Source organism: Falco cherrug, chromosome 4 (genome assembly GCF_023634085.1).
Source record: "Falco cherrug isolate bFalChe1 chromosome 4, bFalChe1.pri, whole genome shotgun sequence".
Classification (NCBI taxonomy): Eukaryota; Metazoa; Chordata; class Aves; order Falconiformes; family Falconidae; genus Falco; species Falco cherrug.
Genome location: NC_073700.1, coordinates 25612501 through 25639169, shown reverse-complemented (window position 1 = coordinate 25639169; position 26669 = coordinate 25612501). Strand labels below are relative to the sequence as shown.

The 26669-nt window shown below is 39.5% G+C and overlaps 1 protein-coding gene across 8 annotated transcripts in view; it reads left to right on the top strand.

The window, feature by feature from the left end:
* Positions 1-26669, top strand: part of TNRC6A (trinucleotide repeat containing adaptor 6A) — a 52689-nt gene that overhangs the window by 21781 nt on the left and 4239 nt on the right. For 3 of the 8 annotated variants that reach the window (XM_055710504.1, XM_055710502.1, XM_005443588.4), the window contains 17 exons: positions 2476-2811; positions 7130-7177; positions 11812-14400; positions 15286-15450; positions 15628-15803; positions 15993-16073; positions 16517-16568; positions 18008-18150; positions 18817-18954; positions 19292-19420; positions 19530-19607; positions 19868-20078; positions 23384-23515; positions 25066-25224; positions 25640-25780; positions 26310-26417; positions 26622-26669. The exon at positions 26622-26669 is cut by the window's right edge and continues 174 nt beyond it. In XM_055710504.1, the coding sequence (XP_055566479.1) occupies positions 2476-2811; positions 7130-7177; positions 11812-14400; positions 15286-15450; positions 15628-15803; positions 15993-16073; positions 16517-16568; positions 18008-18150; positions 18817-18954; positions 19292-19420; positions 19530-19607; positions 19868-20078; positions 23384-23515; positions 25066-25224; positions 25640-25780; positions 26310-26417; positions 26622-26669 (4734 nt within the window). Of the gene's footprint in view, positions 1-2475; positions 2812-7129; positions 7178-11811; positions 14401-15285; positions 15451-15627; positions 15804-15992; positions 16074-16516; positions 16569-18007; positions 18151-18499; positions 18647-18816; positions 18955-19291; positions 19421-19529; positions 19608-19867; positions 20079-23383; positions 23516-25065; positions 25225-25639; positions 25781-26309; positions 26418-26621 lie in introns of all 8 variants that reach the window. The other 5 variants (XM_055710507.1, XM_055710503.1, XM_055710508.1 and 2 more) reach the window with 5 other exon arrangements.

Genomic DNA, 26669 nt, shown 5'->3' with positions numbered 1-26669 from the left:
ATTTGTGAAATTCAGTTTTGATTATAACTTGTCATGTTACGTGCATCAAAACATTGTACAAGGAATCAGAGTTACCTGCTTTTTTAATACAGGTAACAAATTGTTGGAATCTGATATGGTGTTGGTGATTTTTTTTTTTATCAACTTGCCAAATTATAGCTTTTGAATACCTTCTATTACCTGTACATTGAATTGACTTATGCCTTGGCCATTCCTCTCCTTAATTCTGTCCTTCTCCAGTCAGCTGTGAAATAGAGAGCGCTGGGTCACTGCTGTGGCGGAGCAGGGGAGGTGGTGGGGCTGTGGAGTGAGCGTGCTGGTGAGCAGCCGAAGCTGGGTGCTCCTCCGCTCCCCTTGGGACTTCCATCAAAGGCCAGTGGCTGGCCACCTGTGAAACGAGGAGGTCACTCACATCTTTCTTTTCTGCTTTGCTTAAGTAGCCTAAATGCAATATTCCATTAAAACACACCTCAATGCTGATTTGTAGGTTACATTTTATTCTAAAGGCTTTCATGTTTGTATTTTTCAAAATATGTAACTGTATTATAGAAGAAATAAAAAGAAATTATAGTCATAAGTAACATTGACAATATTCAAACTGATTCTTTAAATAAAAGGTTAAGTTTGTTTTCATTTATTTTTTTATGTTGCGTTCACATGAATCTGTTTCTGAAAGTGAATGATAAAATAGTCTTTAAACAAATATTAAAAATTTAAAAAGCCCCAGAAGACGACATTTTCAGTCATGTAGCAACAACATTCCTGCTGCTGACATGCCAGGAAGTTGCTAAATGGAACACAGCAGGGAAATGGTTTGAGATGCTGCTCTTATGCCTCAACCTCATGTATGTTTAGGTGCTTCCAATGTGCAAAACTATTCTTGAAAGTAAATACAGCCTTATAGTAATGGAAACCTGATTTGTAATGGGGTGCCACCTCACTCAGCAGTGCAGAGCGGGAGCCCTTGCTGGTCCCAAGCAGTAGTGCCTGCCTCAGTTTCCCTCTGTCCTAGTGCGCACGGTCAGGCCTCTTCCATAGGCTGCCACCACCTTAGAGATGCTGTTGGAGCAGTTTGATGGAGCTGTGTCCTGAGCTCTTCTCTTGTAGGATCTCCATGAAAAAACTGTGAGGATGGCTTAAACCTGGATCACCTTTCCCCTCCGTTGGCTGCACAGCCCCAGAAGGGGTTGTGTTGCTGGGGAAGGAGTGACCTGTAGCTAGTAGGAACCTCTTGAAATGTTTGTCACTGGAGAAGTTGCATTACCAAGCTGTGCCATTGCTGTTAGCCAGGGGAATGCCACATGAGTTACGTTATTTTCCTTCAGAACTTCTAAAATTGACAGTTTCATTTTGTGAAGTGTGAAGAGTGGAAATGGTGAATTGGTCGCTTAGGTAGGTCAGTGCTGAGGAAGGTTGTGATCAAGTCTTGAGCTATCTTGGAAAGTCCCAGAGTAAATGTAAACAGACTTTATGGATGTCGGATATCCAAGAAATTTGAAAAGTATATTAACATGTCAATAACATAAGGGATTGGAAGTACAGCTTACCTGTTGCAGTGGTTGGGTTGAATGGCAGTAGCACCAGGAGGCACATCCAGTAGCTTGCGGTATTCGTTCCCATCTGTTGATCCTGGCATGCTGATCAGTTCCCTACACCTGCGCACCCCTGTACTTAGCATCTTTGCTTTTGTACTCGTTGTGGTGGAGGTGTTGAGTTGAGGATGTGGTTTTCCCTTTATTCAGCATCTGAGTTTGGTGTGTTCACTCCCAGGCCACCTCTGCAAATTACCTGACCTTCATCTTGCCTTGAAGTGGCCGTGCTGTCAAGACTGAAAGATAATTTGGAGTTACAGTTGCACATTTGGCATTTTATCAATGCCAGCATGGTCCTGCTGAGCTGTGTATGGGGGCTACCTGTGCTATTAGCTTTTCCCAAGACTCACTTAAGGGTATTAATAGATTTGTCTTTGGATGTTAGGGTTGATAAAGCAGGCAAGTCTTAACAACGCATTCTGTATGTCCTGTTCACCTCTTGTTCATTTTGGGCAAGACCATAACATTTTTCTAATATTTTTTTTATATGTTATGCTTATGTTTCCCATTGGAGTAGTATTTTTTTTTTACTTAAATATTTTTTTTAAATTATGTTTAGATGCTGAAATAAATAGGTATAGTGCTGATTTGTCAGAAAAAGCTATAGAAAGCTTGTTAGTAGTAGCATACTTTAACTGAGATAACTTTGTTAGGAGTGATAGCAAGGCATATTTCTGCTTCCAGGTCTATACTATTAAAGTTGTGTGCTTATGGGGTAATAGAGCTTCTAACGGGGAATGATTTACAACCTGAATTGGAAAAAATGCTGCCATTTCATAATACGTAAACACATCTAAGAATACTGACTTAGTCTACAATTTTTTAAGTTGCTGTTCTTATGAATAACTTTGTCCAACTTTCTTTTTTTTGGGGGTGGGGGCAGTGCCAGAACAAACAAAGACAAGTGTAAGCCAGCCTCAGCCTGTCACCTCTAACGGCACTTCCACAGTAACCAGCACTAATAATAATGCCAAGCGGGCCACAGCCAACAGTCAGCAGCAGCAGACCTTGCCTCGATACCCTCCTCGTGAAGTACCACCGCGATTTCGACACCAGGAACAGAAACAGCTTCTGAAACGAGGTCAGCAGTTACCAGTTATAGCTGCAAACCTGGGATCTACTCCTAAAGTATTAAACGGCCAGTCAGGAGGCAGCACTGTCACAAATAAACAGCCAGTGACCAACGGAGAAGTGCCGAACAGCAGCAAAAAACAGCCAGGTGAGGGGGCAGTACCTTGTTTTTCTTTAATTAAAGTCAAATAGTTTAAGTTCCATTATCAGTGAAATATTTGAGCTAATATTATTTCAACTTTAAATGTAAGCTGTAGCATGATGAGATATTTTCCTATGTCACACCTTAATATTAAACGTTGCAGGATGGTTTTGACCATCTTTGTGCAAGTTTCATACTGAAACTTACGATGCCTTAGTTGCTGGTTGTTGCCAGTGGTGTACAATAGACATGCCTAGTTTTGAACAGATGTTGAAGCCAATATGACCACTGCTATGTTCTGAATTTCCTAATTTCCTGTCTTTATCCTAATAATTGATCTAAACTTGGTCATGGTACAAAGCATCTTTTTGCATCCAGCCTTGATACACAGGTCTCACAAGGAAGAGCCTTTCAAACTTTTTTCTCAGAGCATTCTGAACAGCATCTCAAGACTCTTTATTTTCTCTCTCTTTTTTTTTTTTTTTTTTTTTTTTTTTTCTCTCCATATCCAGAGTTACAGCTAGGGTACAAACTTGTTTAGAATTACCAGAACTGATTTTTGTTGTTAGGCTAGAGGTTTTTTCTTTGTTTCATCTGCCTGAAGCTTTGGTGTCCTACAAAATGGATCAGTCTTTACCTTTATTACTATTTAAGTATAATTATCCTTTGTTATTTTGGCTTGGCATGCATTCTTTTCAAATACCCGTTTAAGAGTAGTAAACTTATCTGTTACATGTGCATAATCTGCCACTCAGTGAATGTACTAGCATGCAGTTCAGTGAGTTTTTGAGGGCAGTCTGGTTTTGACTACAAGAGAAGTAACTTTCTTTTAGGAATCTAGATTTTCAAAGGGATTTGGTATTAATGCATGCTAACACAATGTTGGGGCAGACTTTCTTATTTTTATATTTTTTATTTATTTTTTGATGTTCATATAGCAGTGACGATATAACTTGTTTCCCCAGAGTTTCTTCTGAAACTTTACTGAATTCTTAAAATTAGTGTACTGTACACCACAAAGGATGTGACTTCTAGCCCCTTCAGTTAAAAAAAAAAAAAAATAATATTTCTATGTATAGCTTCGATATTTCAAGTTCTGGTTAAATTTTTAGCTGTCCTCATTACTGAATCTTGAAGAAGCAGTATTTAAAATGAAAGTAAACAAAGCATTGGAAGCAGTTTATCCATGTGCCCCTTGAGGGATGTATCCGATAATACTTTCCAGTGTTATTTTTGTAACATACTGATATAACTCTTCACCATTCTAAGAAGTAATTTTTAAATAGTTAGTTTTATTTATTTTTTTTTTTACTTCACCTGTGTAATTTTGTTCCTGTCTGTAGTCAGGTTTAACCTTTCATATACTTGCCTGCTTCTAAGATGCAGCTTTTTCTCCAACATATATCCTCTAATGGTCAGATTCTATGGTAGCAAGTAGTGCTTTAAATAAAAATTCACATCTAATTTAAGAAGTATTACTTCTTATACAACCTGTTAAACCTCCTAATTGTATCCAGAGGATTTTTGGAGTATACTGTCCTTCATTTCACTTTTTGTGAACACCAGCCCAATATTTAAGTAGTTGGGGTCCCATTTATGTATTGCATTCTTCCAGTTTTGCTCAATGTTGCTTGATTTTTTTCTGGTGTGGCTGGACAGCCTCTAGGCTGGGAGATGCTGACATGTCCCTGAGTGGCACTGCCACAATGCTGTACCCAGGGTCTGAGGCAACTGCTTTACTGGGAGTAGTTTGGCAGTTTGAATAATATGTTAATTATTTGAATAACATGTCTACATCCAGCTGGTAATGCAAAGGTTCTGAGAGCCTTTAGGTGCGAGAAAGGTTGCCCAAATCGCTTTCCCATCTTAAGAAAATACCTTTTCTGTAGTATCCTGTCCAATCTTTGTGTGCTGTACTTGGGGTGTTCCCCTGTGTCCAAGGTAACTTGTCAGAACCAACAAGTGGGCAGCCAGGGTCTTGTTTCTTGGTGCCATGTAGCTGTATGCCTGAAAGATCTGTTTCCTTCTAGTATAACCAAGAATAATGTCTGGTTTGGGTGTTTTGCCATGTTCTTTGAGAAATGGAGGTAAGATGATAATGTAAAGAAAAATAATTTTTCAGGGCTGGATTTTTGTAACATTTTGTAATCCTGTCTAGTGAATTGTCTTTTGGTATGGAGGTGGCCATAGTCCAGCAGCAGGCGAGAGTGACTTAATGCCTTTTGACACCTTTTTATCTGAAAGGAAATATTACTGTCATTTGCCTGTCTCGGTCTTACTCACTCACTCTCCCTAGTTCTTCTTTTAGCCTCGAATGGTAACTTCTAGGTACTCTCCACGTTGTTACCTCTGAAATTAAAAATGTCATGAAATTTCACGTATCTGCAAATCCCTTCCTATTGAAAGCATATCAGTGTACAGGCCATTTGGGTTAACAAATTTTATACCTTAACAGAGTATCTTTGAAGATTGTTAAGTTTTTTTACTTTTTTAAAGCATTATTTAATGGATATTGGGATTGGTCTGTATTTTAGGGCTAAAGGAAAAACTGTAGCTTGAAGTGTTGAAGTCAAAATTGCTGGCATCACTAATGGCTCCAGTTGTTTTATCTGTCATTCCCTGACAGACCCTGGGGTAGGATCTCTCCCCAATTCCAGCTGTGGACTTAACTGTTGGGTAGGTGCTTTGTAAAAGCCAGGGGACACAAATACTGCTAAATTTAAAGTCTTCCTTTCGTTGCCCTGGCCACAGTAAGCTAAGTCTTCAGTGTCGGAGAATTTTTTAATTGTATCAGTGGTCAAAAAAAGCCAAACAAACCTCTGTACTTGTGTTTTGCATGGACAATCATCTTCTCTTTCGAAAATTAACCTGCTTTGTTTAGAAGTAAAGCTTAAGAAGGGATAGTCCTGAAGGCTGGGGGTGTTTCTGCTGATTTTAGGACATTTGGCATATCTTTTTAATAAAGACACATGAGTGAAGCTCTTGTCATGTAGTGCTTCTGGAACAGCTACAGTCTTGTACCAAGATGGTTATTTTAGGAAATTGACATAAGTAGCTCTTTATCAGAATGTTTTCATACCCAATTTAGTTGTTTGCTTTACTGAAAATTTTCCTCTGTGTGTAAACTTCACAGGAAAGGAAGGTCTTGAATGCTGCCTTGGTATGTTTGTTTGCCTCCATGCTTTGTAACGCATCCGAATAGCCAGGTGGTTATTCCACAATGAAATGATTTATACAGTGAACTAAAACATTTGCCAGCAGTAATTGCTTACAACTGTGGGACAGAACAAAACAGGAGAGCACCATCAGGCTTCTGGCATTAATCCAGTGACTTGGATTCCTCCTTTGACGTGAGCGTGTCTCGCTTTATCCTTGTGCATCTTGCAGTGAAGCTGCAAAATTGTGTTACAGCCAGAACCTTAGGGAACAAAATGCTCTTACTGTAACTTTTGAGGGGTTTTTCTCAGTTGTTGTAGGAGTCGGGGAAGAAGTGGCAGTTGGGATTTGCAGATAGTAGTGATGGAGGTTGACTTAGTTTAGGAAACATTGCCTTAAATGTAACAGATAGGGTCTCCAACTGTAAAATTTGTGAATTTGAAACATTGACTTCCATTTCATACACTACCTGTAGGAGGCTTGGGAGGAAGAAGCTATGAAAGAGTGGTAGATTAAAGTTTGTTATGCATACACTTAGGTTAAATCAGAGTTGGACCATACTTAGTTTTGTTTGCTAAATCAGGTAGCAAAATAATGACTTTCAGGTGGAGAAAGTGTGCCATTCAACGAAGTGATGCGAACTTGCTTAGAGTTTAAGGGGTGACCTCTGAAATTCTAAGTTAGTACAATCAAAAATCAACTGATTTTGGTTTCAATGACTATAAATACTTCCTCTTTTTTTTATATAAATCAGACTTTTAAAATCAAGGACATGTTAAAGTGGTTAATTAAATACCAAATATATAAAAACTACTTAGCAGTGGATATACTTAGTAAAAGCAGCAAAACTGCTAACAGTTAAATCTAAAAGCTACACGTAGGAAGCTGGATTTGCTATCAGTGTATCTCTTCCCTGTGGTGTGTTCAGCGCTGTGGGTGAGGCAATTCAGACTTGCTTATCGCTAGTACGGTTAGTGAGATTGAGAGAGGGCTCTTGAAAGAAACATTTCCTGGAAAAGGGGTGCTAATAAATGGTTTTATAGTAATGAGTGGTCTGGGGACTGTTCTCAAAATAAGTGCTAGTTTACTTAAGTAACACTGCTGTAATTTTCTTGCTTTTTTTCTTTTTTTTTTTTCTTTTTTTTTTCTTTTTTTTTTTTTTTTTTAGGCATGCCTCCCATTCGGGACTTGGTGAGCCACTCCCCTAACCAGTCAGGTTAGCTATTTAAATCTCACCTTTTTTCTGCACTCTGTGTGTTTGTAGTACTTACATGTTTCACACAATTTTGTCTGATTTTTTTATTCTTTGGCTTTTGTTTTTCAATAGCATGTGCTATGTGAATGACTGACTTAAGTACACTTGCTCTGTGCCATTATATACTGCTTTGGTTAAACATTTTTAATTTTCTTTAAAAATTCTAAAATTCATACCAAAAGAGATGTTTTGACTATGTGGCACCTTAGCTTTAAACTACTAAGTATTTTCTTTTTACCTTTATGCTTATATATTACATTGCCTCTTTGTGTGGTATTAATTGAATAATCTGTGCAAGCCTGTGCTTTACATCAGAGACATTTCACAGCACTGTGAAGGAAATCACATCTGGGGGCCTTTCTGTTTTGACTGCTGAGTTTATGCTGAGCTACCACGTTCGTGGAGGCCTGCAGCCATGTATGTTGCTTCCTTGATATGATTGTGAAGAACAGTTGCTGTTTAAGTAATACCTTGGAGCGAATGTGCTGTGTGAGAACTTGACACGCTGTATGAAATGCTCTAGAGTAACGCAGGTGGTGCTGTAGGATGGTTTGTACTGGCTCTGTTTCTGGCTGTGCCATGTGCCTGGCAGGCTGCTGTGGGCACGGTGCTCAGGAGAACGTTTCAGGGAATCATGGAATCATTTAGGTTGGAGAAGACCTTTAAGATAATTGAGGCCAACTGTTAAGCCAACACTGCCAAGCCCACCACTAAACCATGTCCCTAAGCTTCACATTTACATGTCTTGGAAATAACCCCCAGGGATGGCGACTCCACTGCTTCCCTGGGCAGCCTGTTCCGCTGCTGGACAACCCTTCTGGGGAAGGTGTTGCATCTCTTCTCTTTATCTTGCAGACTGCTCTCAAAGGGGTGATGTTAAATGTCCTCTCCTCTTCCCTTGTGTTAATTTAGCCATGCAGCAAGTCTGCAGTGCCAGTCCAGCACAGTTCCGGGCCAGAGCCCTGGTGTGGGAGAGGAGAGGGCAGAGAGAGAAAGCGTGCAGGGCAGGCGGTCCCTTTTAGGAGAGCCAGCAGCTGTGCTGCGTTAGGTGCCAAGGGTCACTGTATCCTTGTCCTGGCTGCTTTCCTGTTCTGCATTTACAGTTAGGAAACTATTCCAGAGGCAGCCAGCTACATCTGCTAGTTTTTGAGTTGCAGTACTTGAAGAAGACACAAACAGACCTCAAGAGCTTTTTCTATACCACAAAGAAACAGAAATGTGATGTTAACAAACAAGTTTTATGGTTTTTGGTTTTGTAATTTCATAAAAAAGGTGCTTTTTAGCTTGTTTACTGAAAGCTAAAGAGCTTGTTTACCAAAATGCATTTTTGCATGGGGACCAAAGATGCAATAATTGACAAGGTATAATATTGACAGTCTGTGGGTACCAGTATGTGCTGGAATTGGAAAAGGCAATGGGCAGCAAGAGTCAGGTATTTTTCAATTTATACTTCTCAATCCTACTGTTTCTTTTAGATCGTGTGATGGTACTGTAAAACAAACTAGCTACTTTAGAAAACACATACAGTTTTCTGCACATATATCCTGCAGGAGTAACTCAGAGCTAGAAAACATCAAATTACAAATTACCGAAACAAATTTTAGCAGATTAGTAAATCTTAAGAAACTCAGGTTTGTGTAGTTTCTTCTTTTTTTTTTTTTTTTGTCCAGGATTTAAGCAGCAGAAGTTACAGTTGCAGCTTCTAGATAATTTTGGGGAGAAAACCAAGATATTACTGGCTCGTTTTGCTGTGCACCAAGTGTAGTATGTTGTTAGCTGTAATTTTCCAATCTTGAGGCTGGTTTTGTGGTATCTGCCAGATACAAAAAATCAGAGATAAAACCTTGCTTAATCAGTAGTTGTATACTTAATCTCAGAAGTTCATGGATTGTGGAGATTTAGATATGAATATTTCAGAACAGTGGCTCATACCAGAAATCATTAACACATGTTTATGTCTAGAAAAAGGACTGTTAGTCAAGGTATGTGATAGGATAAAATTCTGGATGACTGGAAATTAATCATTATATGCTGTTTGTGTATTGGCTCATTACAAACTGCATCGCATCTAAATTAGATAATGGAATCTTAATAAAGACAAGCTTTATTTTTATGTATTCTATTGTTGTGCAAATAAGGGTTTATTTACCATTTCACTCTCCCTTGTAGTCATAACCTGTATCTCTTTCTCTACACTGAACTCAGGCTGTTTGCCATCTGTATACTTTCTTGTTGCTTTTAAAATTGATCATATTATTGGGGTGATGCTTATGTAATCAAGTCTTTGTTTTGTTAGGGCAGTTTTTGATGCTGTTGATTCTCTTGTTTGTGAGAGAGCAGATAACTCTTAAGTTTAGTCATTTAATACCGGTTAAATGTCTTTTAAAAATATCAGCGTGAGATTTGAAATCTTGTTTTTTGGTGGTCAGTTGCTCCAATAGTACAGGTTTTTTTCTAATAACACATTAATAGGCAGATTCTGGGTTTTGTTCAGCTGAACACATCTTCCAGTTCTCCTAAGGATGCTGTGTGGTTCTCCTCCTCAAGACTGGGGAGCTGCCAGGCACTTGTAATTATTGCAGTGCTATTTCTACCTGCCATAGGTCTTTTTCCACTACTCCCAGTTCCAAACTGCTGTACCATCATCTTTTGTTTCTCATGTGGTAGTTACCATGTGAAGCTTAACGGATTGCTTGGACTTTTTCAAGCATCTACCATCTTGGTTGCTGGAGGAGCAGCAGGTTTCTCTGCTCTTTGCTATTCCAGGCTATGCACTCTTAGAGGCAGGCTCTTTGGCAAGATTCTTGTAGGCAATGTAGAATGAATAATATTGCTATTGATTAAAAATTAATTAAAAATAGACCAAAACTTGTTGCATATCAGTGTAATAGCAAACTGTCCATCGTAGCTTAAATGTAAGCTGTTTTGATTTGTTCCTGCCTGTTTCCTTATAGATCATCAAGTTCATAAATTCAAATAATGTATTGTGTATGCTTTAACCTCTAAGTAGGCAGCAGTTTCGACTACCATCTTTAATGGCACAGATGCAACTCAGTTACTTGCCACTGAACAGTAGGTAGGGGTTGGTGGGCATCAGGGTTTGGGGCTTCGGCGCTGTCACAGAATTGGCACTCCTTGTAGCAGAAGGGAGAAGCTGGTGAGACTGGCAGCTTCCTTTCAGACTTTGCAATTAACATGTATTTCTTTGAAAGACAAGAAGCTTATAAGTTAGTGTTAATATTTTTAAAGTAGCCAGTCCCCAAGTGTTCTTTAAATAGCTTTTGAGACAATTATGGATTGGTAACTGTAACATTTTGTTACTATTAGCTCTGTCTGTTAATGTGAACAAGTACAATTTCATGAAGGTATTTAAGCAAAGAAACTGCACCTTTTTCTAGTCAGATGTAAGGCATGAAATCCATTAAGAATGAGCAAGAGCTATAGAACTTTTTTCCCCCTCTTATCTTCAGGTATATACATTTTTAATTTTCTAAGTAAAGGCAAAAAAGGGAACATTACAAAGAAAAGTTGACAGTTTTTTTAAAAACCTGAATGTTTTAATGGGCAGAGAAGCGTAGTTTGCTATGTATACAGCCATTGAGCATTTATAATAACCAGTGTGGTTATTCTTTCAGTGCAGGCAGATACTAAGTAAAAAAACTTCACTGACGTTTTGTACTTGTGTTCTGTTGCCAACTTCATTGCTATTTTCTGCAGACTTCACAGTTTTGTAGTTTCATTTTCTGGTGCACCTGACTGTTTAATAGTTGTGGTGCAGGTCTCTGCAGTAAATCTTTAGGTATATGAAGTGAACACTGATAGCACTTTCTTTGTAGCAAATATTCCATGGTTCATGCATTTAACCGTGACATAAACCAAAGTTTATAAGTGAATTATGATGTAAGTCATCTTAATTCCCATGCATGATCAGCCTGTTTATTGAAAAAGAAGCAGTAGTTCTTACACAAGCGAAAATGAGAAGTATCAGTTCAGCTGCTGCACTTAATCTGTACTTCTGCAGCAACGCAGCTTAAGATTGGTCTTGTGGGTTTTGTGACTGATTGTTGTTGTACAAAAGAAAATATCCTAAAGGATTTGTACTTAAGAATTTGTATATAATGTCTTCTAATGGGAGTGGGAAGATGCCTCTTTCTCTGGCTACTGTCACATAGCAATTGGTACTGCTAGGTCAGTTTGATACCCTGCTTAGATTTCTGCCTTTCAGAATATCTTTGGTTTTATATGGTATCCTAGCTTTTAATATGCATATGTTTTTAGAAAATACTTTGTATATGGTGATATAGAGTAATTTTTTTAAAAGTACTGGAAAAAGAGAACAGTACCTTTAGAAGTGCTTCTTTGTGCTTTTGGTGAGAGTGCAGCTTTGTGTGCTGGTGAGAAGTGTTCTAGGTGATGCCTGTGGCGGTGTTCTGAGCAACTGTACTTGGCAGCTTTCTGTCACCTTCAGTGACTATAGTGTTAAAATAAGCAAAATAATTTTCAGCTTAGTCTCTGTATTTTTCCCCTCTTCTGCTTAACGAAGTAATAATACTAAGTTTATAATAATGCTCTTGGACTTTCCTTCTTCCCTTTAGATCTGAACCACAGTGGTCTAGGATCCCATTATGAAAATTCTCACTGGGGACCAGTCTCTTCAAATAGTGACTCCAGCACAAACTGGGATAAAGTTATTGTAGACGGCTCTGACAAAGAAGCATGGCCATCAATCACTGGCAGTGACCCAGAGTTGACATCAGAATGTATGGACACTGACTCTGCCTCTAGCTCTGGGTCAGAGAGAAACCTCGTTATAATGGCTTCAGGGAGCACAGGTGGTGAAAATGATGGCATTCGAAATGGCATTGGACATGGTTCTCAAAATAAGTTTGTGGTTGGTAGCAACAGCAATAATGTGGGCAATGGAAGTATTAATGGGCCGTGGGGTTTATCCCACGGAACCATAATAAGCACATGTCAAGTTTCTGTGGATGCTCCTGACAGCAAATCTGAAAGTAGCAACAATAGAATGAATGCTTGGGGCACCATAAACTCTTCATCAAATGGAGGGTTAAATCCAAGCACTTTGAATTCAAATGGCAACCATGGTGCCTGGTCTGTGTTGGAGAACAATGGACATGCCCTGAAAGGGTCTGTAGGGAGTGGTAATCCTGGCACAAATATTCAGTGCAGTACCATAGGTCAGATATCTAATAGTCAGAGTATTAACTCTAAAGTGGGTGGTTCAGCCCATGGTTCCTGGGGAAGCCTTCAGGAAAATTGTGATTCTGAAGTAAATGGTACAAGGAATGTTTCATTCAGTGGGCAACCTCAAAACCTTAACACTGAAATGAATGGACCAAATAACACTACTAACTTTATGACCTCTAGTTTACCAAACTCTGCTGGTTCAGTGCAGATTAACGAACTGCCTAATAATACAGGGCATGGGGCCTGGCGTGTGAGCACAATGAATCATTCTCAGATTCAGGCCTCTCCAGTTACAAATGGCACTTCCATTTCTCATCTTAGCAATGGTGAGGCGAAAAATGGTGGATCTTACGGTACTACATGGGGTGCCTATGGTTCTAATTACTCTGGAGACAAATGTTCAGGCCCAAACAGCCAAGCTAATGGTGACACTGTGAATGCAACTCTAATGCAGCCAGGCATCAGCGGGCCTGGCAGCACTAACTTTCAAATCAATGGGAATAAAGGAGGAGGGGTGTGGGAGGCAGGGACAGTCAACTCCCAGAATATGCTGTGGGGAAGTGGAAATGGTGCAAGTGCTGGCGGGAGCAGAAGAGGATGGGGCAACCCTGCACAAAACACTGGCACTAACATTTCAAACGGGGAGTGGAGTAAACTGCCTAGTAATCAGCATTCCAATGAAAGTGTGAATGGAAACAGCAGGAAGTTTACAAACGGATGGAAATCTACTGAGGAGGATGACCTTAACAGCCAGAGTTCTGCTGCTTCTCAGATAACCGAGCAGAACAGCGCATGGGCCAAAACAGGTACGGGGGACAGCGAAGGTAGTTCGGAGAGCACTGGATGCCATGAAGACAGAGTAACGACGGAAGGACAGAATCGAGAGAGAAGGAAAGTTGACCAGCATGCATTACTCCAAAGTATAGTGAACAGAACTGACTTAGATCCACGTGTCCTTTCCAACTCTGGTTGGGGACAGACTCCAATCAAACAGAACACTGCCTGGGATACCGAAACATCACCAAGGGGTGAAAGAAAAACTGACAATGGGACAGAGGCCTGGGGAGGCTCTGTGACACAGACTTCCAGCTCAGGGGGGTGTGTGGATAGACCTAGCCCTAACAATAATGATACCTCATCTGTATCAGGGTGGGGAGATCCAAAGTCTGCTACAAGGTGGGGAGACTCCAAAGGGTCAAACAGCCAAGGGGGGTGGGAAGAAGATTCTGCTGCTACAGTAATGGTCAAGAGCAATCAATCATGGGGAAGTGGCAAAGAGGAAAAGTCATCTTGGAATGATGCACAGAAGATGAAACAGGGATGGGTAGATGGACAAAAGGCCAGCCAGGGTTGGGCAGTTTCTGCTGGTGATAGCTGGGGTGAAAATTCAAGAAGTAACCACTGGGGTGAGACTAAAAAATCCAGTTCAGGAGGTAGCAACAGTGACAGATCAGTATCTGGTTGGAATGAGCCAGGTAAATCTAATTCTGTTACTTGGGGAGGTAATAATACAAACCCAAATAATTCTTCGGGATGGGATGAGCCTGCAAAGTCTAATCAGAACCAGGGCTGGGGAGACCCTCCTAAATCCAATCAGCCTCAAGTTTGGGGGGATTCGTCAAAGCCAATCAACTCTCCAGAATGGAACAAACAAGATGTTGGCTCTTGGGGAGCACCGTCTGCCACAAACAAACCCCCAGGGTCAGGCTGGCTGGGTGGGCCGATGCCGGCACCAGCAAAGGAGGAAGAACCCACTGGCTGGGAGGAGCCATCCCCTGAATCAATACGCCGTAAAATGGAAATTGATGATGGAACTTCTGCTTGGGGTGATCCAAGCAAATACAACTACAAAAATGTGAATATGTGGAATAAAAATGTCCCAAACAGTAGCAGCAATTCAGACCAGCAAGCACAGGTACATCAGCAGCTACTGTCTTCAAGTGCCATGTCTAGCAAGGAGAGCAGTTCGGGTTCTGGTAAGACTTGGTTTTACACAAATTTGTGTTTTCTGTTAATTACAAAACAATTCATTTGTTCTTGCTTCATATAACTGTTTTAGTTTCCAAGTGGAAGGGGGAAAGTCCCAGTGAAGTATCACTTTTATATTTATATATATATATATATATATATAAATAAAAGTAACAGCACTGCTCATAGACGTTTGATACTTTTTTACACAGATTGGAAGATCTGTTCTAGTTTTAAGTAGTTTGAGTAATAAAGGCTAGACAGCTCTACTTGAATTCTGGGGTGTTGGAACACAGAGGAAATATTTAAAGTAGCATCTGAGGAACAAAAGTCTTTCTCTTCATTTGATTCTAAACCAGTTAAAATGTATTGTTGCCACAGAGCCCCCCCCCCCCCCCCCCAAAAAAAAAACCCAAAACACCAAAACCAAAAAAACCCCAAAAACTATTGAGCTGCTTCAAGATGGAATGAAGGGTGATGGTTTTATATGGACTCAAGATCAGACTTTCTGATCTTGTAGTTTTGGGAGCAGTGAATAATGATACTTGCGGATGAGCTTGTGTGGTATTTAGGAAATATTTTGTGCTCTGTCTCTTTCAAGTGTGAAGAGGCATAGCTTAAATGTAACAAGCAGCTCTTAGGAGCTTAATATCTTAGAAATCTCTATTATCAAAATGTAATTCTTTACATATGAAATTCATATTTTTGTGAATTTTTTGTATGCAGCAGCTTACAGTTGTAATAGTTACCTTCGTACAATATGTAAATGTGTACTAATATGCTTTTTGTTGTATGTTACGGATATAGAAAAGGCGAAACACTTGAGTCTCTTTTTAGATAGCTTTTTTAATCCTGTTTATGAACATGCCAGTAACTCATACTGCTTTAAAAAGGTTGGGGAGAGCCTTCTACTCCAGCCACTACTGTAGATAATGGAACTTCAGCGTGGGGTAAACCCATGGATACTGGTACTAGCTGGGGAGAACCCATCAGCGATGCAGCAGGCACCTCTGGCTGGGGAAACGCTTCTCTTGGTCAACAGGCTTCAAACAAACCTGGTGAGTGCTTTCTGCATCATCTCTGAATAAAGGTATTTGAGGATGGTGAAATACCTCTATAGAAGCTTTACATTTTTGAGGGCTTCTTTATCATGGAGTAAAGATCAAACAACTTCTGGGTTAAGGGCAGTTAGCTGCTACTGAAATGTTAATGTGCTATATTTTTTTCTCAACCAGGGCCTAAATCTATGCAAGATAGTTGGTGTGGAGATGATATGCCATTGACAGGCAGTCGTCAGACCAGCTGGGAGGAAGAGGAGGATGTAGAGATTGGAATGTGGAACAGCAGTTCTTCTCAAGAAGCTAACCCATCTTTAAATTGGCCACCGTATATGAAAAAAATGCCCACAAAGGTAATGAGGAGGTTGAGTCAGGGTTTTCTGCACTGTTGCCATTTCTAAAAGCTAAGTCAGAACAGATTGCTGCACGGAGTGGGAGTGCCATTAAGCTTTGATCTTCATTCATAACATTCTATGATGTAATTTAAGCAGTAGGTGGTAAACATCTTCCGAGTATTACAGGAATTCCTTTCTGTTTTTAAGGGAATAATGAAAGGTGGAAATAAGCAAGATGAAACATGGATCAATCCATTCATAAAGCAATTCACAAATCTCAGTTTTTCAGTAAGTATTTACCTTTACCTGGCTTTACTGCCTTCTTACAGTGCTAGTTATAATTCATAAAGATTAAAATGCTTAATTGCCTAGTGTTCATTTTCATAGTATTTTACTTCTCTTTTTGTCTCACTTCTGTCACCCAGCCCTTTTCCTTGCACCCTCGTTAAAAAAGGACCTATTTATTGATAAAAAGTGTTTTTGTAAACACCACCCAGGTATTCATCCAGTAGTCTGATGTTTTACTTAATGTTATGTATGTATTTTGGTGAAGATACCAGTTTTCAATTGGATAACAACTGAAGGGAGAAAATACTTTTAAAATAGTGTCTGATTTGTCTCGATTTTTTTTTTTCTTGCAGGTTTGAATTGAAATAGTGTATAGGAATCTCTTGGTTTTAGCTTTTAAAAATATTACTATTAAATAATTGTAATTCATTTTATTGCTTCAGAGAGAATCACCGGAAGAAACCATACAGAGCAATAAGATGGACATGTCTGGAGGTAAGAATAGGAGAACTTAGCTGGGTTTTATTGCTTTCCTTTCCAGTCTCTCTCAGTTTCCTTCTGTAAACTACTTTTTGTAAAACTATAGATAATATATATAGTTATAGCTATAGTTACATGTATGTTTCAATAAAGAAAAGGAATACCCTTGGAGAGAAAAGAATTTGTGTGAGTAATGTTACCACCTGAATCACCTGGTTGCTATAGTAATATTATCCATAAATCAATCCAAGCTTACATATATTAAGCTGACATGAAGGAATGTTTTCAGGGTGTGGTGGCGTTGTTTCTTGTAATACAAGTGTCTAGATTGCCTTCTGGGTACCTTCACTAAGTACGAACAGAAGTGTTCCGAACACCACGCTTGCTCATTGTGGTTCATTCTTGGAAACACATTTTTGGTTCTAACTGTTAAATTAATACTGAGCAATTGTTTTAGAAACGCTTGAACTTGAGTGTAAAATGACTTGTGAGCAGTTTTATTTTTATTTGAATCCATTGACTGTTAGGATTCCTCTAGCAAATAAAAAATGATATAATTCTTTAATATGTTAATAATGATGTTTTATAACGATAGAATATTTAATTATAGTAATTGTAGCATTTTAGGTTTTATTGTAGTTCCACTCCTTTTATTCCAGTTTAAAATAGAGAATTTTCACTTTTGGGCTCATAGTCTGTTGTGTAAAGAAATTGTTCTTTGAATTTTAGATTTTATTATTAATGGCAAGCCTCATATTTAAATTACTGCAATTTTTAAAAAATTTGGATTTAAAGCATCTGCTTGGAAAGTAATTACTTTGTACTGCATGCAGTAAAGTATTAAATTGACTCCTTTATTACTGCTTGTATTTTGATCTTCCAGCTTGCCTAGTAGAATTAATGATAAAAAATAAACTTAAAATTTGCTTTTAATAAACACAAATACTTTAAATTTGCAAGGGGTTTTTTTTGGTTGTTGTTTTTTTAAACTAAATAGTGGTGGTTTTTTAACTGAATCAAATTAAAGAGCCTCTGAAATATTACGCAAATGTAGGGGAAGTGATAAAGATACTTCAAAGCCAAGACAATGCTTATTGCTACTGATAAAAAAAGGGGGGGGGGCATCCATAACTCGAAACTCAAGTTTAAACAACTGTACTTGGTTTTAAGAGAAAACTGAGAATAACGTTTTGTGAAGCCTAGCAAAATGTTCTAATGCTCTGCTGATTCCAAGTTTTGCGTTATCTAAAGGCACTGATTCATTGTTTCAAAGTTTCCTTTCCCTTGTCAGTAAAGCCCTGAGAGTTTAAAGCTAAACTGATGTTTTCTTTTATTAGTATCTAGCTTGAGAGCAGTATTAGTTCAGCTCTTCATAAGCATAAACTGATTTCTAGTACACCTGGAAAACTGAATAATCCTTCAATGTTTTATTCACATCTCTCACCTTTTCTTAGGGTTATTGCAAGATAAGCGGATGGAGATGGATAAGCATGGCCTCAATGTTGGAGATTACAATCGTGTGGTTGGAAAAGGCCCTGGTTCTCGTCCTCAAATTTCCAAAGAGTCTTCCATGGATCGCAGTCCTTACTTCGATAAGGTTAGTAGGTGTCTTGCTGGTGGACACTTCTGAATTTCTTTGACTCTGCATTCTAAGTAGTTACCTGAGTGCTCCTTAGCTTTCTGCATTTAGTGGAGAGGAAAATTAGGGGTTTCTTGTTAATCCGTAAGATAGATTTAGTTCTTTTTAACTTACTGATACATAATACTAAGCACTTTCTGTAGCCCATTTGCAGTGCAAATGACTAACCTGATCTCTTTTGTTTTCTGCCTATTTCCTGCTGGTGCTGGACTGTCATGTGACTCTTCCCTTCTGTTCCTGGCAATGGTTTCTCCCTTCTGCTTGCTTGCTGGCTGGTTGTTGCGCATCGGTTTGTCTGTCCCATCAGGATGGCATTGTAGCAGACGAGTCCCAAAACATGCAGTTTATGTCCAATCAAAACATGAAGCTTCCCCCTTCAAATAATGCACTACCTAACCAAGCCCTTGGCTCCCTAGCAGGGCTGGGTATGCAAAACTTGAATTCTGTTAGACAGGTAAGGCTGTGTGCATATCCTTGGCATGTTATTTGACAGCATTTAATACAGTTTGATTTAACTTCCTAGCTACCTATGTGGTTGATACATGTTTAACTTCTAATTCAAATGTATAGGGGTGGGAGAAGCAGCAGCAGGTTATTGTCACTAACTGTCCATCCTTTCCCCAGAATGGCAATCCCAGTATGTTTGGTGTTGGTAATATAGCAGCACAGCCCAGGAGCATGCAGCAGCCTCCAGCACAACCTCTTAATTCATCTCAGCCTAATCCACGTGCTCAAGTGCCTCCTCCATTACTATCCCCTCAGGTAACCGAGTGCATCGCAGAGTGGTTTGGGCTGGGAGGGACCTTTAAAGATCATCTAGTCTAACTCTCAGGGTTGCAGGGGATTTCTACCACCCGCATACTTCACAGCCCTGGATATAAAATATTCTGTTCATAAACTACCAAAACGCTGCTTCAGAAAATTGTTTTTTGTTTATTGGTGTTGCTGATACTTACTCTGTAAATATATGAAAACATGTTTGGCTTGATGAGCGTTTCAGAAACAAGGCAACTGTTGACCAGGGGTCATAATGTTCTACATCTAGTATAACTCACTGCATGTCACTGTCAGTCACTCTTCATACTGGTCTGTTTTGCAGGTTCCAGTATCATTACTGAAGTATGCACCAAACAACGGTGGCCTGAGCCCACTTTTTGGCCCACAACAGGTAGCCATGTTGAATCAACTGTCCCAGTTAAACCAGCTTTCTCAGATCTCCCAGTTACAGGTAAGCTAACGAAGGTAGACACTCGGTGTTCTGTTTGAAAGTCTAAGTAGAGACTTACGTCAGCTATAAACTGTTCTTAAAAAAACCACCACAAAACACTGTCTCCTAGCGGTTGTTGGCTCAGCAGCAAAAAGCGCAGAATCAAAGAAGCATGCCTTCTGGTGGTCGTCAACAGCAGGAGCAGCAGGTAAGTAAAGACGTTTATTACTAACTCTTCAAACTATCCTTAAAAGCTGTTTTTCGTCCTGAGCTGCATTTCTTGTTCTAAATTGTATTAAAGTGTGCAAGAGTTAATGGGATTTTGACAAGCTTTAAAGGAGTGACTTAGCTTAATGCTGGGGTTTGCTGTGCTAAGATGCATGGAGCACAAAGATGCATTTCATTATCTTTCTTTAAATGTGCCAAAGCTTTTGCCTATTCATATTGTAACTGCTCTGTTTTTTCAAGGGTCGGTCTCTTAGTATGCAGCAACAGATGATGCAACAGTCCCGTCAGCTTGATCCAAACCTGTTAATGAAGCAGCAAACTCCACCCTCTCAACAGCAGTCACTCCATCAACCCACCATGAAATCTTTCCTCGAGAATGTTATACCCCATGCTACTCCTGAGCTACAAAAAGGGCCATCACCAATAAATGCATTCAGCAGCTTCCCTATAGGTGGGTTTCTCCGTGCTGATTTCATACTGTCATTAATGCTTATGTGACACACAACCTTTCTTTTCCTGTTGCATGCCTCCTCTGAAAACAATAGCGACTATAAATCCTGTTAGCGCTTACGATTTTAATGGAAGGACTAATTTTTTGTGGGGCTTATCCCTTTATCTTTGTTCACCAAAGATCTTTTTTTCACAAGTACACTCCCAGAAGTGACTGTGTTTCAGTGCAAAATGCTTTGCATTCTTAAAAAATGTCTGTCTCTTTTTATTTCTCTTTTATCCTCTGGGTTCCAAGGATGATACAAAGTCCTTCTGCAGTTGCGATTCCTGGAGCTAAAGGACTTTTAGGAGTAGAATCCATACAAAGAATCCATTGATGTGGTCTTATTTCTTTAGCATTTAAAAACCTTTTCATTGAATCTGGAATTGCATAGGTAGAACAAAATGTCAATTTCCCTTTTAGTGGTTTTGTCTAGGAAAGAAAGCTTTTAGCTCTGCATTTTTAAGGAATGGTTGTCTCATTTCAGGCAAAATGTCTGAACATTTATAAATACAAACATCTCCCGTTTCTTTCTCCCTACATTTCCAGGCTTCTGTCCAATTTCTACTTCAGAAATTCCAGGCTTGTATATTTTCTCCTTACTTTAGGTCCCTTTTTAATGCTATCTTGTACTTACTACAGCTGTTTACCATTTACCTCTGTTCCTTATCCCTATTTTTTTACTCCTCTTCAGTTTGCTTTTCTTCTATTTTATTCTAATCTGATCATTTCTGTTGGGCTGATTTCCTTTGCATTCTCATTGCCCTTTGTAGAAAACTTTGTTTAATAGAGACTGCTGCTGAAATCCTTGTGCTTATAGGTGGAGTGTCACGGAGCCAGTGGGTCAGTGCAGGCCATGCTGTTGCGCTGCATGTGGCACACCGGAATTCTGCTTGTGGCCAGTCTTAAGCCCAGGCTGCTGCTTAATAGTTGCTGCTGATGATTGGCATCGATATCTAACTACTGCTTTCATTCAGGGGGCAAGGCATAACAATCAAGTTTGTTTAGCTATTAGAGACACTAGGTTAGTTCTAAGGAAAGGTATATTTAATTTGCTCGCCAAACTTCATGCTGAGTAATTGCATCCTGCCTACATTGGGTTCCTTGCTGTTTTGTTTCTTGAGTTGAATTGTTGTATACTATTAAGTAGCTGCTTTCTCACCTTGATCATTGCCACATTTCAGGAACCTGCAGTGTATGTAAGATTGGTTTGAGATCTCTCAGGAATCTGCTGCAGTATACGTAAGAATTCTTTGGGATCCCTTTGGAGCAGTACTGTATAGTGATATAAGCAAGTGGAGCCACACTCAGTCCACAAATAAAAGCTTATGGGTAGAAATAGTAGATTGCTGGAATTTCTTCACCCTTTAGTGAAAAACTGAGTCAAGAGGAGTATTGGTAGCATCCTCCAAATGCACAAAGTATAGTAGTGTAGTCATGTGAGAAGGAGCTGAACTTGCCGAGTTGTCTTCTGGAAAATCTTGCAGGTATGTTACTTTCTCCGTGTTCTAATAGCAGTGTCAGAAGACCTAGCAACAACAGCAGGGAGGTCCTCTTTACATTCTGGGGAGCTCAATTTGTCAAGGTTCACTAGTTATCAATATTCATCAAATGCAGAGGTTGGGGGGGGTGTCCTTATCTAGTTGACCACTTCTGCAGTCGTATCTCAATTCATTGATTGAATTATGTATTTCTGATAATAGAAATAACCTTTTTCTGCCAAATAGTGAGTATAGCTGAACAATATGAGATCTTTCACAATTGGATATGAAAAATTACTTCTGGGAAACTGTTTAAATTATAGATTATGTCCAGGGGCTGATGTTCGTCCCTCAGTCCACAGATTTCAAATACGGAGCTATGGACGTACATCTGTGCCTGCCAAGGGGCTGGCATTAACCTTATCAGATGGGTTTGCCTATCTGCCAGCTCATGATCTTTCTAATCCTTCTTGTAGAGGTCTGTCTTCTGCATGCTTCTTCACAGTTGGGAGGAGGGTTACTGCTCTGCAGAGGTTATTGCTCTGACAACAACAAAAAGCCAGAAAGAGAGGTGTCAGAAACTGGATTGATTGGACTCTTCCTTTTTTCTGTTTCAGCTACTGATAATTGTTAAATTTCTTAACATTCAGCTGTCCTGTTTGTTACAAGGAACTTTCTCTGAGGCTTTTCAAGGGACTGCTTTTCTGGCATCAACATCTGCTCATGCCTTTAAGAAAAACAAGCAAACAAAAAAACCCAAACAAACAAACAAGCCAGCTTCTATATGACAGTGAATATTGACTTAACAAACTTAAGCGCTAGTTTGCAGTGCTGAATGAAGGTGTTTCTAGTAGAGATTTGAGAAGTTCCTTGTGTGTGTCTGGCCCTAGGTTAAAATGTTGTAGTGGTTTATTTTCAGAAATGAAGTAAAGAAATCTGAAGGGCTGGAAATCTAACCAGGTATGGCTATGAATTAAAGATTCTTACAGACCTGGAAGGAGAGTAGGCATGCCAAAGTCAAAAGTGTGGGCACATTGTCCAAACCCAGAATAGCTGGTTCTCACAGGTATTTGCATTGATTTGTGTTGCCATTGTCTTGATTCTCTGGCAAATAAACATTTTGCAATACAGACAACAGTTCAGAACAGGTGAAGACAAGTTTTGTTTGTTTTCTCTTATGCATTTTTAATATTCGGTGTGAACAGGGTAAATGGAGAAGGGGGTTAGTATTGCTTGCGCACTTCCATGCGAAGTGCTTCTCTACCTGTGGTTCAGAAGCTGGCGAGGTGTCATGTTGAACTGCCCAAATAAGAATGGGAGTGAGCTGGTAACTGCACTAGTACATAGCTTCTGGTGAATAGGGATGAGTACAGACAGCCCCTGCTGCTGAGAGAAAAGCGTCTTTTAGCACTGAGCATAGCTCCTCTAAGTGAAGTACTTTACTTTGTATAGTTGAGATCAGTTGTTGTGCTGGTGCTAAGCTGGTATTAAAAATGCCACAGTTTTTAGATGTTTATATTTTAGTTTCTCTGACTTCCTAATGGCTTCTTCCACTGACATTTTTGCATGAAGACATCAGCTGAGAACTTCAGAGTGCTTTGCATTGCTTAGCTTAGCTTCTGTCTGTAGTAAGTTCACTGTATTAAATGCTAGAATGTTTTTCAAAACCAGAGACTTGGAAGCATGAAATAACCGTAGTAATATGCTCTTAAATGTTTATTACAATAGTGGTAATTAGCAGAAGAAAAACATTTAGTCTGTATTTCATAAGCTGTATGTTTGTAGGAATGAACTCAAACTTGAATGTAAACATGGATATGAGCAGTATTAAAGAGCCACAATCTCGACTGAGGAAATGGACTACAGTAGACAGCATTTCTGTGAACACATCATTAGATCAAAACTCCAGCAAACATGGTATGTTATAACATGTCATTAAGTAACAATTGATGTTACACATCAGATTTTCATGTTCTGGATATAAAAATGCAGGTTTGCTGTATTTAGGCCTGTAGTTGTAACTACCACATTACTTGTAGGTGTCAGAATTTGTATTGTGTTGTCTGTACCAAAGTTGCTGCTTGTCTTCCACGGCAGCCAATAGCTTTCATGAATGTTTTTACTTACAGAAGTGATCTTGTGATCAGATTTAGTAGAATCATCGTATGGAATTCCTTTTTTAACCAGACTCTTCAAGTGTGACTATTGCTACTAGCTTTACCTTAATCTGGATTGGAATGCTTCATACATTTTTAAACCAAAAGCTTTCTAGCTTTTTTTCCCACCCACTCTGCTGGCCTTAAGGTGACTTAATGGAGATTTAGCTCTCTGTGTGTGCATTCTGGTCGTGTCTGACATTTTTAGTTGCAGGTTTTGGTTATGAATGTGTATGTTGCATTCTAAAAATGGGGAGAGCTTAGAGGGGATAGACTAGTACCATTGCTGTACTTGGTTTTAGAGGAGGCAGACTTGGTTGCTTCATATTTCATTCCAGTAATCAGGATTCATGAGACATTTCAACTGTTTCAGTTGCTTGAAATCTCATCCAGTTAAAATTTGAGTCTATAGCAGAAAGGTTCTGTGTCTAAAGATAGTTATGAAATGTCTCCAGTCTCCCGTTACCGTTCAGTCTTTAGATTGTTTGGATATTTTTAGATTTGTCAGCTGCTTTACTACTATGAAATGACTTGCTGTCTTAAGCTTTGAGTGGAGCTACTCTGCCACTGCGCTTCTGAACTTCATCTGTTGTCCACAGAAGTCAGAAGTGTTGGTGTCACTTTAGCTGTAGGTAGTGTTTTCTGAATAGTATTAGGAATGGGATTTTTTGAACTCCGTATTGCACTGAATCCCTAGTAAAAGTCTTCTCTTCCCTCAAAACATTGAATGTCTTTGGCTTTGTTGTCTAATAACTTTAAAACTTCTCCTTACAGGACTTGCACAGAATCGAATAGATTCTGTATGGTGCTTTCATTCCTTGCTCTGCCTCCAGTGTTTTGGGTTTTTTTTAATATTTTTTCCCCCCCTCCCAGGAATACGAGTAGAATTTACAGAGCTTTGCAGTACCTAAAGTTCCCTCAGATTTTGTAGAAGCTTCTTCCAGGAGCCCTCCTATCACAGAACATACTCACTACCCCTTGTTACCCAGTTGGCATCTCAAGAGTATGCTTTTACCCTCTTGAATTAATATCATGCTTGAATTTAATATGTATACTTTTTCAATGAAATGATTTCATGGGAAATTATTCCTATAGTTTTTTCCTGAATTATTCAGAGACATTTCATTTTAGATTATATGTCATGTGGGAGTATAACTTGACATCATAAAGAGGACATATATATGCTGCTGTATAGTTCATGAATGCTTTACAGGGGCATGTTTTTATATATCCAGAGGTATGTAAAAATATCAAAATCTGATCTGAAAAATACTTGATGACTGATTTGGTTTTTGGTTTTTTTTTAATTAGGTGCTATTTCAAGTGGTTTTAGGCTGGAAGAGTCTCCATTTGTTCCATATGACTTTATGAACAGCAGTAATTCACCAGCCAGTCCTCCTGGATCTATTGGGGATGGCTGGCCCCGTGCCAAATCGCCTAATGGCTCTAGCAGTGTTAACTGGCCACCAGGTATGCGACACTGGGGCTTATTCATTGCATGGTTCTTATTGTTCAGCTGTATTTCTTCTGGGTTCCTTGGTCATTACATGTGGAGGGGGCAAGGAAACAGCCTACAGAAAAGCATTAAGGGTATGTTTTTTAAGCAGATATTGAGAGCAGTAGTTTTACTGCACAAACAGAAGTATATTGCCCTGCTTTGAGATTTTACCCTGGTGAGATGGGACCGGAAAAACCAGAAATTAAGTGAACGAAGATGGCTGAATTAAGTAAATTAAATGCTTAAAAGGTTTTAGATTTTCAGTCAGTAAGAGCTATATTGTTTAGACAGCTGTTTCCTGTTTAAAGAAAAAACAAAACAAAACAAAAAAAAAACCAAAACAGAAAGAAAGAAAAGAAGCTTCTTTTTTGAATCTCTTATTCCTAGAGTTTCGTCCTGGTGAGCCGTGGAAAGGTTATCCAAACATCGACCCTGAAACTGACCCTTACGTCACTCCTGGCAGTGTCATAAACAATCTTTCAATTAATACTGTGCGGGAAGTTGACCACCTCAGGGACAGGAACAGTGGTATGTTCACTTGCTACATTTTCTAATTAATTGCGTACTAATCTTCCTTCAGTCGTGTAGAGAGACTGTTTACTTGGAGATGTATGTGCTACTTGCTCGTCTCCTTGTTTGTCTTTTTGTGTTGTGGATTTCACTGCCGAAAAGCTCATCTTTGGCTCAAGCACTGCTGCTTGATGCAATGCAACAGATATTCCAAGAATGCGGGTAGCATGAGTGAACGCTGCTGATCTGCATTCTGATGTAATTCTGTGCACAGAGAGGCAGCGGGTTTGAAAGTAGGCAAGCAAAACTTGGCAGTCTGGCCGTTGCGGTAGCGTAACTAGCTTTGCTCGCGGTGAGCGCAGGGTGCTTCCTGCTGTTGAGCGTGCTTGCTGCCCCGTGCCTTGGGATCAAGGATGAGGACTGAGGAGTGGAGGAGGTCCCTCGGCTGACTGTGCAGACATGTTCAGTCTGGAGTACAAGTCACGCCTTTTAATTGTATTGCATTTGCGATGCGCTGTGCTGTGACTGGATTCTGTCTTTATTTTAGGGTCATCCTCATCTTTGAACACCACGCTGCCTTCAACTAGTGCCTGGTCATCCATTCGTGCCTCCAACTACAATGTTTCCCTCAGCAGTACAGCACAAAGCACTTCAGGTGATGTCTGCTTATATTGCTCTGAGCTGGTGTTTCTTCCTTTTCACCGTATATTCATAAAAAACAGTCCTGAGGTCTCACTGGAGTGGTAACTTCACTAATTTTCAAAGTAGCTATTTTGATTTTAATTTAGCAGCTTTTATTTGTAGCAAGGTGACGGTTCCAGCAGCACAGTGATTATGGTTGTCTTTGTATGTCTTCTAGTAGCCAGAAACAGTGATTCCAAATCAACATGGTCTCCTGGATCAGTCA